Source organism: Trifolium pratense, linkage group LG4 (assembly GCF_020283565.1).
Source record: "Trifolium pratense cultivar HEN17-A07 linkage group LG4, ARS_RC_1.1, whole genome shotgun sequence".
NCBI classification, from domain to species: Eukaryota; Viridiplantae; Streptophyta; class Magnoliopsida; order Fabales; family Fabaceae; genus Trifolium; species Trifolium pratense.
In genome coordinates, this window is record NC_060062.1 from 41600537 (window position 1) to 41614516 (window position 13980).

General features: G+C 32.8%; 1 protein-coding gene across 3 annotated transcripts; it reads right to left on the bottom strand.

Annotated features, from left to right (window-relative positions):
- Positions 1–2689: 2689 nt before the first annotated feature.
- Positions 2690–12189, bottom strand: LOC123882493 (ubiquitin-like domain-containing protein CIP73). Of its 3 annotated transcripts, none has more exons than XM_045931357.1 (17): positions 12039–12168; positions 10771–11350; positions 10164–10308; positions 9423–9540; positions 8751–8831; positions 7834–7952; positions 7677–7751; positions 6285–6446; positions 6100–6169; positions 5812–5996; positions 5477–5641; positions 5322–5393; positions 5120–5249; positions 4646–5035; positions 3782–4170; positions 3339–3413; positions 2690–3016 (listed from the first exon to the last, which is right to left on the bottom strand). In XM_045931357.1, the coding sequence occupies exons 2-17, from the start codon at positions 10788–10790 to the stop codon at positions 3008–3010; spliced, it is 2205 nt and encodes a 734-aa protein (XP_045787313.1). In that variant the 5' UTR covers positions 10791–11350; positions 12039–12168; the 3' UTR covers positions 2690–3007. The 3 variants fall into 3 exon arrangements, with proteins under 3 accessions (XP_045787313.1, XP_045787312.1, XP_045787314.1); XM_045931356.1 differs by having other exon boundaries at positions 10732–11350; XM_045931358.1 differs by lacking the exon at positions 10771–11350 and having other exon boundaries at positions 12039–12189.
- Positions 12190–13980: the final 1791 nt, after the last annotated feature.

Here is a 13980-nt window from a genome sequence, read left to right on the forward strand (position 1 = left end):
CAAAAACTCAAGTTTAACTAAAGGCATGATTCTCGATTGTTATAATTAAATTTTATTTCATTACTACATTGTAAGCATTATAAGGGTTGAGAACAAACAAAACCAACTATAAATATATTGTACATTTGCTACAAGATTTATTCATGTTGGTAAGGAAATTTTCATACAGAATATCAATGAATGACTTTGAAGTTGAGAATCCAGTAGTTTTGCACAACAGATTTGTACTTTTTATAAACATAATTTTGCTGTTCAAAAAAGAAGTTGAGACCTTATGATAGACAAGGTTAAATTGATAGTGTAAAACAAAGTTATTAAAATTTCGTTCTAAATGATTTTTCGTGTTAAATCAAATCAAAGCTAAAATAGTTTTAAGTAAAATCGCATGTCAAAACGAGTTTACATAGTTTAATTCTCAGTAAAATTGGTAAATTCATTTAAACTCGCATGTCAAAACGAGTTTACATAGTTTAATTCTTACCTACTTAACGATTCAACATATATATATATATATATATATATATATATATATATATATATATATATATATATATATATATATATATATATATATATACTCAATTCAAAAGTTCAACTTTATCAAATGAGCATAAATCTTTATATAATATCATATTAGTAATAAATACATTATGATATATGTTTAAGTATTTAAAGACACTCATGAGTATTTTAATAAGGTTCAATATTCGATTTATATTATAGATCAATTATTCAATAATCCAAAAAGTGAATTTTTGTTTATATATAGCAGGAAACAATGTCTTTTATTTAATGCACGTGTACGAAAACAAGAAAGGAAAAAAATATACAAAATAATAGATGAAAATGTGTGAGAGTCGAAACATATTAATTAGATTTTGATAAATAATAAAATATTACAAAATCTTATGCAATTATTAATATACAATAAGTTATTGAATAAATAATATATACATAAATACAATAAGTTATTGAATAAATAATATATACATAAATGTACTATGGGTTTCTTAAAAATAAAATAACAATGTTTCAAATTTACAATAAAATCATTATATTTCAATCATATATAATATTCACTCTTACATGACATGCATGATTTAAAAGTCAATTTTAATACATAAAAAATAAAATCACTCTTTACAAGATATATCGTGGGTGTATATAGTTGGTGCTATTTGGTGTGAAAATCAAAACTTTTCAACATGTATATTTTCAACCAACACTAACAATATTTATTATTGAAATGCATGATTATGGTCATATTTAATTTATGGGAATGAGAGAAAATCAATTGAGTGTGAATTATCTAATATTTAAAATTGATTTTTAAATTTAAAATTAATAACATATTATTTTTCTTTAATTAATATTCATAACACTTAAATTTCTAGATTAAAAATAAAATTATTAATTTTAGATTAAATTAAAAATTAAATAAGAGGAGGGATCAATTTTTTTTGGTACAAAAGAGGGCCTAAGCCCAACGAAAAAATAAAACTAAATAGTTAGTCTAACATTTCTAAGCATGCAAGCCCCAAATAAATCATCAAAAAGCAATCTACGGAGTTCACTAAGAGGAGACTCCACTATAGAACAACTAAAGAAACTCATTGAAATGCTATAATTAGCAAGCCAATCTACACTTCTGTTTCCCTCCCGCCATGTGTGACGAAATTGGACTTGCTAATCCAAAGCCCAAAGATTATGAATATGCCTAACCAAAATGGGAGTCACCTGAGGAGGGATCAAATTACACCAATGTAACTTTAAAAAAGTTACACCCATTAATATCGATTGATTTTATTTTAATCTATTGACTATTAAAGAGTCACTTATAGTTATAGATTCACATGGCTTCTTTAATAAATTAAAATTTTTTACCTTCCTTTTTTAACGCCATATCCTGCTGAAATTTTGTTCTTGCAACTTTCATTATAGCTTATTATGAGTTTATAAGCTTGTTTTAAAAAAATAGAGGTGTTTGGTAACAAACTTTTTTTATAAGCTTATAGCTTTTTCTCATATGCTATTTCAAGTAGCCTTTGAGCTTATAACTTTTTACACTTTATTCCATTTCTACCCTTTAATTTAATAACTACCCACTTTAAAAAAAGAAACTATCCACTATCAATTATGTCATTTTATATTTATTAATCACTTTAAAAGCTAATTTTATCAAACACTTTAATTTCAATAAGCTAATTTTTCAGCTAACAGCTATAAGTTAGCTTTTCAGCTATCAGCTAACTTATCAACTAACTTATAACTTATTTATACCAAAGAGACCCTTGTTCTCTACTTTTTGGACATAATTTTTCTATTTTGTTTTTTAATTTTATCTCTGCTAAAAATTGTTTTTTATTTGCACGAGTGACTATAGGAACATATGTACTCATATTACATTGCATTGGTGATAATAGAAACAATAGCTAGAAATAATAGCTTTAAAACTAAACTTAAAGTTGTTTAGTAAATCTATTTTTTTTTTTTTATATAAAAAAAAGGTTAAAATTACACCAGTATAAAATTAATGGATACTAATGAATGTAATTTTTTAAAAATTACACCAGTATAATTCAACCCTAGACTCTACAAATTTACGAGTCAGAGTTTACGTTTGAATTCCACCTAAACTAAAATAAATGAGTTGATGTAAAAACTCAATAATGACAACCTTGGTGTAAAATTCACAACAAAAAAAATTAGTTTATAGTTTTAAAGAAAACAAGGAAATTTATATGATGTCATCTCAATTCGAACTTTCCAATAATTAATAATTATATAACCATTAATCAAAACTCGGCATAAAAAAGCTTAATTCCAATCCCAATATTGCATAGCAATATGTCTCGGTTCAATATCAGTATTCTTAAAAATTGTCTACAGCTGGAGAAAGTGAAATCATGCTTGTCATGGATATCTAATTTGACATTAAGAGAACCACCCTGAAGTCGGATTCTTATGACCACAATCTTCAACAGCCACATTTTGTACACAATCAATATCATTCCATCTGCATCAACAAGTTATGTCATTATTCAAAAATTGTAACTATAACTATAAGAAATAATCAAAGGCAAGGGGTAAGGCACTTTTACAGAAATAATAACAGTGATTAAAAAGGGGGAAAAGAGAGTATCATCATCAAGTATCAACCAAATCTATCAGTTCTAGACAAATTCTCCAAAACTCATTACTGACCCACGCACGCAAGAAAAACTAATTTAGCATTGTATTCAAAACCCACGCTACTTACAATTGTAAGCAAATAAAATTATCTAAAATTTGATACAACATAGATCATTAGTTTACAAACTCGAAAGTAGAAGGGAAACCTTTTGGCGTTTTGCATCTGGAGGGTTTGGTTCAGAACCACTGCGTCTGCGTGATGTCCCAGCATTTGTTTCAACCTACATATATACCTGCTTGTCAGTTTCTCTTATTTTTTTAGGAGATGATGATTACAATATTCAATTTCACAACTACCATGGGAGATAAAGAAGAGTTAAAGTCCTCCTGCATAATTTCCCCTATTTGTTTTTGCTACAGTATATGCATGTTCAGCAACCTAGGGGAAAAGAAGACCTGATGGGATTTGAACCAAGAATAATTTTTATTTTTTTTTGGAATTCCCACCTTTAACAAGTGGGATGTTCCTAATATGTATCAGAGTCCAGAAGTTTTTAGGGTGGTTGAAGAGAAGGACTTCAACAGTTGAAGTTGACATTAAAAAATTTCATCACACACTAAAATAGAGAAAATAATGAAGTGTGCCAACCTGAGTTGACGAATCTTGAGCTGTTTGATCTTCAGAAGGATTTCTCTCAGACCCTACACGTTGAGATATGACCGGCATGATCTCACGGAGTACATTAGACAAAAATAATCCTTCATCACTAACAGGAGGTGCAGCATCAGGGACTTGGGGAGAACTCCTTGATGTTGCAGCATTCGCTGAGGTGGAACCCACATTTGCTCCTTGTAAGCTTGAATCCTCCACGTGAATTTCTCCCCCAGGAAAGAGTGTTCTTAAAAACTGAAGTACACTGCTTGGTATCTGTCTATCAGATTCTTGGTTGTTTTGGGCCCCACCAGCTGACAGAATATTGATATTTACAACACGTGAATTAGATGGCTCTTGTCTCGTGTTTGGAGTTGATGAGGTACCTGCATAAGTCCAATGATAAATTTATTCAAGTCCGTAAGAAAGTTGTATTTTATCCATATATCACATAATTTTATAGGTCATCAAATTACGTAACTATAAGCTATAGTAAGCAGTTACTCAGTGCACACAAAGTGATGATGGGCTAAGCGGACAAAATGATGGAAGAAAGAAATGGAAGGAGTAGCAAAAGAAAGAAACAAAATTGAGTAGAAAAATCATCGCTGTAAATATTTTACATATTCTAATATATGTCCAACATGAGCCAAAAGTAGGAAGATTGCACTATCAAATTGAGTAGAACCACATCTTCAATAAGCAGTAGCACTCACTGTTTTGTGTAAGTTATTTTTGGAGCACATACTATGCATGTCAGTAATGACTAATGAGAAGAAAAGAAATATCAAATTGAGAAACTTCTAGTACTAAGAAACAATCATCGGTGTGAAATGTTAAATGCTCATTTTGTCTAGTTACCATTCCTTGCAGTCTCTTCCGCGCTTTGCCTTTCCAACATGGATTCAGGAGTTGAATGTTGTGCTGCACGATGCTGACTTGCTGATTGAGATCCTTGTTCACTATTTGCCTGCCCTGTAGTTAAACGTTGAAATCTCCCAAGAACTGGATGGTAAAGCCCTGTAGAATTACCAGATGGTTCTGAAGAAGGACGACCCAAGGGAGCAGGTACTGCTGCAACCATAGTTCTTATTGGCACTATCCTTATTGCTGGCTCTCCGGCAATAGATGCATCTGGTCGCCTAGACGTTGCTTGACTAGCAGAACTTTCAGCTGGATTTCTTTGTACTGAAGCAGATTGTGTATCCCCACGGTCATCTTGATTGGCATTGGGTGTGGTTGTTGAAGTGCCTAATATTAATAGTTAGCAAGAAGTCAATAGCATTATGCAAAATTACAGAACAGATAACACAGATAAATAAATAAATAATGTACCTCGTCTTATCTGTATATCGATACGCCTTGGGAAAAAATTTGAGCCAAGTCCAGAACCTAAACTTGAGTCAGACTGTGCAGCTCCTACAGGGACAGCACCAAAGCTCGCTCCAGGTTGAAAAGGAAGAGGCTGGAACCATGCATTTCAATAAGCAAAAGTATGATAGTTTTCATGACAAGCAAGACAAAGGACAAGTGCAACCTGAACCATGATATGATTAGGACCAGTAGGTGATATAAAAACTGCAGGTCCACCATTGACTACAGCTTCAGACTGCACAGGAGTCACAAAATTAGTTAGTAGTACAATTAGAGGTGTTACTAAATAAGATACCAAGGATGGGTAACCAAGCCTACCGGTGTTTGACCCAAACGCAATGTCATGGTTGTACGACCAAGCTCAAGTAAAAATGCACCAAGGTTATAAAACAATGTTCCAGTTCTCATAGCCCTAGATTGAAAGCTAGATCGCGACGAAGCATCAGTTACATCTGATTGATTCTCCAGTTGTCTTGCCAGTTGCTGTGGAATTATGTATTGAACTAAATAAATTTATACGTTTAACATAGTAAAGAGATAATCAAAGCTCACATACTTAAGAAAGGAAAGCAGAAAATAAAGGGGGAGTCTTTTATTGAATTGTTAGGGGGTCAGCTCATATACAGATGAAAATATGAGGAGATAGAACACACAAGTATGCACTCCCCAGCTTGTTCAATGATCATTCGTCTGGTAGAAAGCAAGACTTCTGCCAAGGATGCGGGTGATGAAAGATTTGCTGGTGTTGAACCCAAATGTGAAGAAGCAGATCCCATTTCTTCATTACTACGAGCCTCAGCTGCTTGGGCATTATTCCCCCCTTCTCTGACTTCTCTTACTGCCAGTAAAATGTGTTTCATCATTCTCAAATAACAAGTTTGTAGAAGGATGCATCATGCATCTAATGATGATAACTATAAAATTCAACATGGTTTACTTACCAATTGTATCAAATTCATGGCCCATATGACTTAGGTACTGGGACAAAGTTGTCAAAGAATCAGGAATGACCTACAAAACCATATATAAATGAATAAATTGTATCTGAATTAAGTAAATACTCAAATATAAAATCTAGAAAAATATGTATCTGAATTAGGTAGAGAAGGAACTTGGTGCATCATACAGGAGGCTGCAAAGACCCTAGAGAACCTGATGCTGATACTCCAAAAGTATTCCGTAATCTATCTGTCAAACTCCGTAAACCAGTTTGATCAAGTATTGGACGTAACGGATCTGATATTCCACTAGAATCTGAAGTTCTTCCAAGGCCTTGGGAATCATTATCCTTCATTCAATCAAGTAGCCAAGATGTAATGTTAAAGATTTGCAGGATGAATAAATAAGCACATCAAGAGATGTGTACAACAATGTATCCTTATATTTTGTCAAAAAAAAAATATGTATTCTTATGATGATTTGAAAACAACATCCAAAACACATTTTGTGTTTTATAAAAGGACAAGATACCGTCCTTAACTAGGACAAGAAAGAAAATAAAACAGCATTGCAGTCTCACTCTCCAATTCTACACATCAAGTTGTTGCATCTCCTGAAGGTACACAACTGCTTGAAACTGTACATCTTACTTTCTGTTTGTTTTACTTCATCTCTCTCCTCATCTCATACATACATATTAGTTGAGGGAATCAGAGTTAGTTTGTTATAGTTAATTAGTGTGTGATTAGAGAAATAAGCCACGTGAGACAATATTTGGGAGATTGCAGACTCTCAACCTTCTGAATTTGCAATTCATTCGGTAAACATGGGAATCTCCTACTTTTGCTCTAATAAATTCCCAATTCTTATCAGTAAATCAATATGTATATGTTAGTTGATGGGATTGGAGTTAGTTTGAGTTAATTACCAACAACCTCCCAAAGTTTTGTAATTCATTCTATAAACAAGGGAATCCTCCCTTACTTTTGCTCTAATAAATTCCAGTTTCTATCAATAGATTAATATGCATGTATTAGTTGATGGGATTGGAATTAGTGTGTTAGAGTTTTTTTTTATGCAAACGCCAGAAATGAATTTTTATTAAATTGCTTAGACTCACAAGCACAAGATAGGCAAGATGGGAAAAGTGCAACCAGTCCATCAGTGGGAAAAAAGGAAAAAAAAAACAGTTTTCTATAAGTTTGCTAGGGTTAATGAGTGGGTAATTAGAGAAATAAGACATGTTTTCTATAAATAAGGGAAGAGATTGAGAGGGAAGCTTGACATTATGGGAGTACCCTCAGAATTCAGGAATTCATTCCTTAAACAAGAGAATCCTGCCCTAACTTTGTTCTAATAAAATTCCAGTTTCTATCGTCATTTCCAGGCCTGACATTTTCTTCTATTTTCCTCTTCATTTAATACTCAAAGGACCATACAGACTGAGAATGTTCTATATTCTTCATTCACACATTTTCTATCAGTGATTTTTGGTGGGAGGGGGTTCTCCAATTAAATTTGTCATAATGCAACATCACAGAAAACATAAACATATAAACATATGAAAGGTTGAACTTACCCTGACAACAATCCCTTCACCGCCACTTGCAAAATTTGGAAGTCCAGCAATAGAGCCTAGAACAGCAGAAACAATCTGCAAAGTAACATAAAAATTAAACAAAAATATGCAAACAACCCCATAAATGTGCCACTTTCTCTTCTAATTTAAAATATACCCTATTTATTTCAGGTGGAACTCCATCACCCTGAACAGGTACATTGAAAGTTTCAATGAAAACACCCGGAGCGACTTGAGTACTGTGACCATGGCTTGTGCTTGAGTTTGGCTCAGTCACTGCAAAATGGATGTTTAGCAGAAAATATCATATTAAGGAAAACTTTCATTTGCTGTGATGGAGGTATTGCATAAAACAAAACAATGAATCTGCTCTGCAACACACCCCTAAAATAAACTTATGAAGAAACAATTCAGAATTTGGATTTGGGCCTAACTCAATCTCAAAAGCTAGCGCTTGCCAAGAGCTAACTTTTGGGATTGTCCTCCACTTGTAACCATTGTTCATGTTGTATCCTAAGTTGTCAATCCCGGATAGCCATGTGTAGTGGCAGGCCCCAAAACTGGGATAGTATTAGTAGCATACATGGTCGTTAACTCGGGTTAATTCTAAGACTGTTACGATAGTATTAGCAACATACATGGTCATTTTTGCAGCACAAAATATAACAAGTTTTGTAGCATTGAATCTAATTCTTGCAGGTGAACCTGATCAGTGTATGCTCTGATCACTGATTATCTTACCTAATTATCCAAGAATAAGTCACGACATCAAAAATTGAAAATCTACATCAGCAAGTCAAATGTAATTCACGTTTCTTCCCACCGTACTTTTATATGTGAGATAGACAACTTAAAAGCTTCAAACCTAATAACCTTTTTAGAAGACCAGCAAGGTTAAGTACTCGTTAAGGTATCCCTCAATAATGAACACTTACCAACTTTTTTATATAAAAAGAAATTAACAAAACAATCACTAAAACAAACAAACAGAAACAACATTATAAATCCAAGTAAACAATAACAGGATTCATAATCATTACAAAAGCAAAGATAATATAAAAATTTGCATGTAACCTGAATGATTGGGCAGACTTCCTGGAGGTGGCAGATCAGGATGCCTCACAACCAGATGGAGTGTGTGACCATCTTCAACATCTACTTATGTTAAGGAAGAAACCCATGTTGAAGAAAATATATTATATGAATAATACAATTTAAAGAATAGTGACATAACATCTCGACATAACAAATCATAGCTTTTGAATTCATTGAGTTTTAAATTTGAGTGTTAATAGAAGGTCTATCATTTGCAAACTTAAGTCATAAACAAGCATGCTTTGTTGTTTTGTTAACATATTTATTAAATATTATATTCAATATTTAATATACTTGATAATTGGTACAAAATAGACAAAATATAACGTGCAAATAATTTAGCTTTCAAATACTTTTCGTAAAGATGTAAAAACATTGGCACTAACACAAAAATCATTTAACAATGTTAATGATTGAGCAACCTACCTGCTAGACAAGCAAAAGAAACCAAAAAGGGGAAAATCAACAATGTATAAAGGAAACATCTTCAGGTTGTATTGCACAATGGCACCACTTTGAAAATCAATTTTTTTTTCTTCATAACTATATCAAATGAGAAAACCTGGCATTTTTGTCAATCTAGGCAAACAAAATGCCACATTGGCCTCTTTTGCGAAGATGTTGAACACAAAATAGAAAGATAAAGGATACGGTAGGCAGACAATAGTTGATCGTCCTTTAGAACTTTCCCTTGGCAAATTAAGCGCTGCTGTTCTGATAACACTCCAGTTACAGAAGCAATCTGTTCTTTCAGAGCAGGGACTGGCATCTGCATAACAGGGAAAATTGTTGGGAGGGAGGATCAACAGTTCATATAAATAATTGGAAGATGCCAGCTCAATATCAAGATACTAAAAACAGGTTTGAGTGTTATCAGCATCAAATAAATTATGGTGCAAAATATCAATATCGTACTCGTTTAGAAGAAAAACAAAAATTACGTTTTCATTATGGTCTTACAGAACGACAATTGCTTAAATACGTTTGTATGTGCATTTGAATAAGCTTTAAACAAATGCAGTTATGACATGGAGGTTGCCAGCAAAATGACAAGACCGCAAGATGAAATGGAACTGATCATGAATATTAATTAATAAACTCATAACTCCGATTAAATAAAGAAATCATGAAATACAGAGAAATATGGAAACCAATACCAACCACGTCTTATCTCACTAGACAGGGTTGACAACCAATCCTAATAAATAATCTAAGATTTTCTAAATTAGGCACAACCCAAATACTATGAGATAGTTTCCTTATATTCCAACTAGACGTTTCTGCTAGAAGGAAGGGCAAGAAACGAGATTATGTGAACAATAATAGAAGTATTATACTAAGAGAAAAAAAAATTTAAAAGTGAAGAAAGTTAACGAGTAGTGACAAAATTACCTGTTTATCCACTTTGAGGGTATAGGTTTGTGAATCCAGTGTTTTGATCTTTATCTCAATAGTGGTTTCTGAACCTCCAGTGCTGTTATTGATAGGGATCTTTTCAACACTGTTACTTCCCATTCTCCACAGACCACACAATACACTATAAGAATGAAAAGGCATCAGAAACTACTAGTAGTTTGTTGGTATTTCTTTTTCTTCCATGACACTAGGCAATTATGGAACAAATCATGTGAAACTAATTAAACAATGAGAAAAGAAAATATATTCGAAATTTTCACACCAACACAATATTACAGCTGATTTGCTAAACCCCAAACTTAATAGAAGTATAAAAGCCTCTTCACGTGTAAAGATCAATCAATGCAAAATGGATTCTGTGAATTAAAAAAAATGAAATTTTGAATTTCATGTGACTTCCACACCATCAAACCCATGCAGAAAAGCATGCTATGAATTAAAAGATAGCTACAGCTGTCCAACATGTAGGCAAAGTGCATTCTGCCTGGATGGAACTCCTATCCAGCGAACATATGACAGTGGAGAACCCACTCCTGCAAACAACCTGGTAACAGCAACATTAGATGGGAGTTGTGTTGCACACCCAGTCAGTAACTCCTCCATCAACCCTGACGGGCTGGAAAGAGAGGCTCATCCACGCGTGCAATTAGGCAAACAAGGCACTGGTACCATTTGATGTGAAGAGTATAACCACTCCTAAAAGCATTCTTATAAGGCGGAGGTGTCAGTACTGCTGTGATGTGTCCCAAGCCCATCCTATGAGGGATTAACCATACAGCTCCTGCACCAACTTATCACCATAGTAGATGATATCATGACAATTTGAAATTCCCAAACAATCCCAATTAACTAGAGTTAAATCACACCTTGAAACTTGAAAACAAGAGTAAATAACTCTTTTTTTTTATAACCCTCCTCCATAGTGCATAAGCACAAACCCTTACACATGCATAAATAACTGTTCATGTTTGTATTGATATCATATTATCATCAGCAATGCAATATGTGTAATGCAATTATATATATTTAAACAGCCAACTCCAAGTATTTTAGCTGGCATGAAAAAATGTAAGCCAGTGACTGCTCAAACAGCAAAGCAACAACACAAGCAGCCCATTTGTGATTAAGACTGATTATATTGCAGAACATGTAGGGCTCCTGACCTAAAAAATTGCATATTCAAAATTCATAAGATGGAGAAGTAAAATCCATACTAGAATTTAGAAGCTTTTCATTACATGGTATGTAGCAACAGTGTGCAGCTACATTCCTAACAACTGAAAATGAAGGCATGGGAATGGAACTAGGAACAAATCAAAAAACAATTAAACTACCAGCTACATTCATATCCCATAATCCCAATGCAATTGCATAGCATTTGAAATTGTATCTCCATTGAAGAAAGTAAAGTAAAAGTACCACTACCACCTTGATAGCACTTTGCAGCTTCTCTTAATATAAGCCCCAAAAAAACAATTCTTTATCAATCAATACAGTTAAAAAATGTCTCTTTTGTACACAAAATGATCAGAAATCAAAATTCCGATGACCTAAACTAAAGCGAAAATCACTTAAATGTATGATTAAGTAAAACTAATATATATACAAACCTATGAACAGCGAACCTAATTTCAGTCTATCGTAAAGGGATTACAAAAATCGCTTAAACACACAAAATCGTTTATAATCAACATCGATTATGAATAAACAGCAATAAAGCACGGATTATTCAACGGAAAAAATTGGAATAATGATAATGATTGCACGAAAAAGGTGAAATTGAATTAGAAAAAGCGATAATCGAATAGCTGGGGAAAGAAGAAGGAGAATGAGGAATCATCATCTATCTACCTTGAAGATTAGGGATTGTTGAGAATGGTAGAAGAGAGTGGGTATTGAAGCGTTATACAGCTTTCACCGATGAGTATAACGCAAATACGCACGGGTGTGAAATGAAGGGTGTTAGAGTGCATGCAATTCTAATTTATAATGTGATGTACTGGATTATTTACTACTTCGACTATTTCGCTATCGGCTTAGAATGAGTCGGTCGTTGCGCCGCCTTTTTATTTTCCCCCAGTTTTAGGAAAAGTAAAAATATAAATTTTTTCAAATCTTCCTATCGTTTATTTATTCCCTTGTTTGAGATTGAGAGAGTGTTTAGTTTTTAATTTATTAATTAAAATGCTTTTATATATATATATATATATAAAAGGGAGAATTATTTTATTTTTTTAACAAAGGAAGCTTGCTTAGAATTAGAAAGCAAGCCCCATGAAAATATATTAAGAAACATCGAAGATAAAAAAGAGGGGAGCATAAATCAAACCTTCTATTATCTACTCACTCTTTGTGACTTTCTATGCCCCAAGACAAGAAGACCATCAAGAATGAGTAGATGATAGAGGCAGGAAAAGACCAAAATTAGTCATTGTATCAGCGCAGCTATTAGCCTCTTTAAAAATATGTGATACAAAGAAATCCATAAAGGATGTAAAATATACACAGTTTTCCAACCTTTTTTTAAGATGCAAGACACTATTTTAGGGTCTTTAAAAGTCGATATAACCAACATGAAAATCAGTCTAAAGTCATAACTGCTTCCAACCATTATGATGTGTTATTCCAATAGAAAGCATAACTCCCATAAATTCAGCAAATGAAGAAGGTTGAAGTCCTAAGTTAATAGCAAAGACTCCTTTAAAAATAGCTTTGAAATTCCTAAAAATACCTCTACAAGAAGACTTGCCTGCAGAAGCTCCATCACTGTTACACTTCATCCAATTCATAATAGGTGGTTGCCAAATGACTTCTTTAATAACCGGAGCATTAGAGAGATGCATCTGAACATGGAGAGCTTTGAGAAGAACAAACTCATATGTAGTGGAATTGGCATGTAAATTTGAGATGTTACTGGGTAATGAGACAATAACAATGACTTGATTAATTGCAGTTTTGACATAATAATCTTGCCAACAAATCTTATTTGATTCCTACAGTACCAAATGATATATTGAAGCAATTCAGAATCACTGCAATAATTATTAGCCTACATAGAAAACAAAGAACCCTACTAAAAGTGAGGATGAAAGATAATTATAAATTATGTAGTAAAAATAAATATGAAAAACTAATTGTTTGCCAAGCCGGTTCGTCAACTCGTCAAAAAATAGGAGAAACTTAAATTTTAACTCGGACACCTAAATTGACCCGCTCTGTTTCATTTTTAGACGGATTTAAACGAAGCAGGTAGTCTACTTTGCAACTCCCACACATATATGATGGTTAGGACTAACTCAAAGGAGTGACAAGCGAAACTTGAAAGAACTAATTAGACTTCACAAAGTCTCTAAATATTATTTTCTGTTGATTTTTAAAAGTTTCATTTCAAAATTCGTTTTAGGCTTTCAATTGCTCCGATTCTAATCAAGGTTATCACAAAGCTCTTGTTACAAGCTACTAGTATCTTCTATTTGCCAATGACAACATTTCAGACTTTTAGATAAAGAGGCAAATGTTGATGACAAGAAATACATTCTTCAAGCATACGAAAGAGCTTCTAGCCAATCTATAAACATGAAGAAAACATAAAAATAATAATAATAATAATAATAATAATAATAATAATAATAATAATAATAATAATAATAATAATAATAATAATAATAATATGTGTTGCCTGCCATCAACCTAATGATGAGTGGTCCAGTGGGCCACAATACTGTGCACATATGGTCCATACTCTAACATATGTGAGCCCATATGTACAAGGTTGAACTTTTTTTTTATAAAC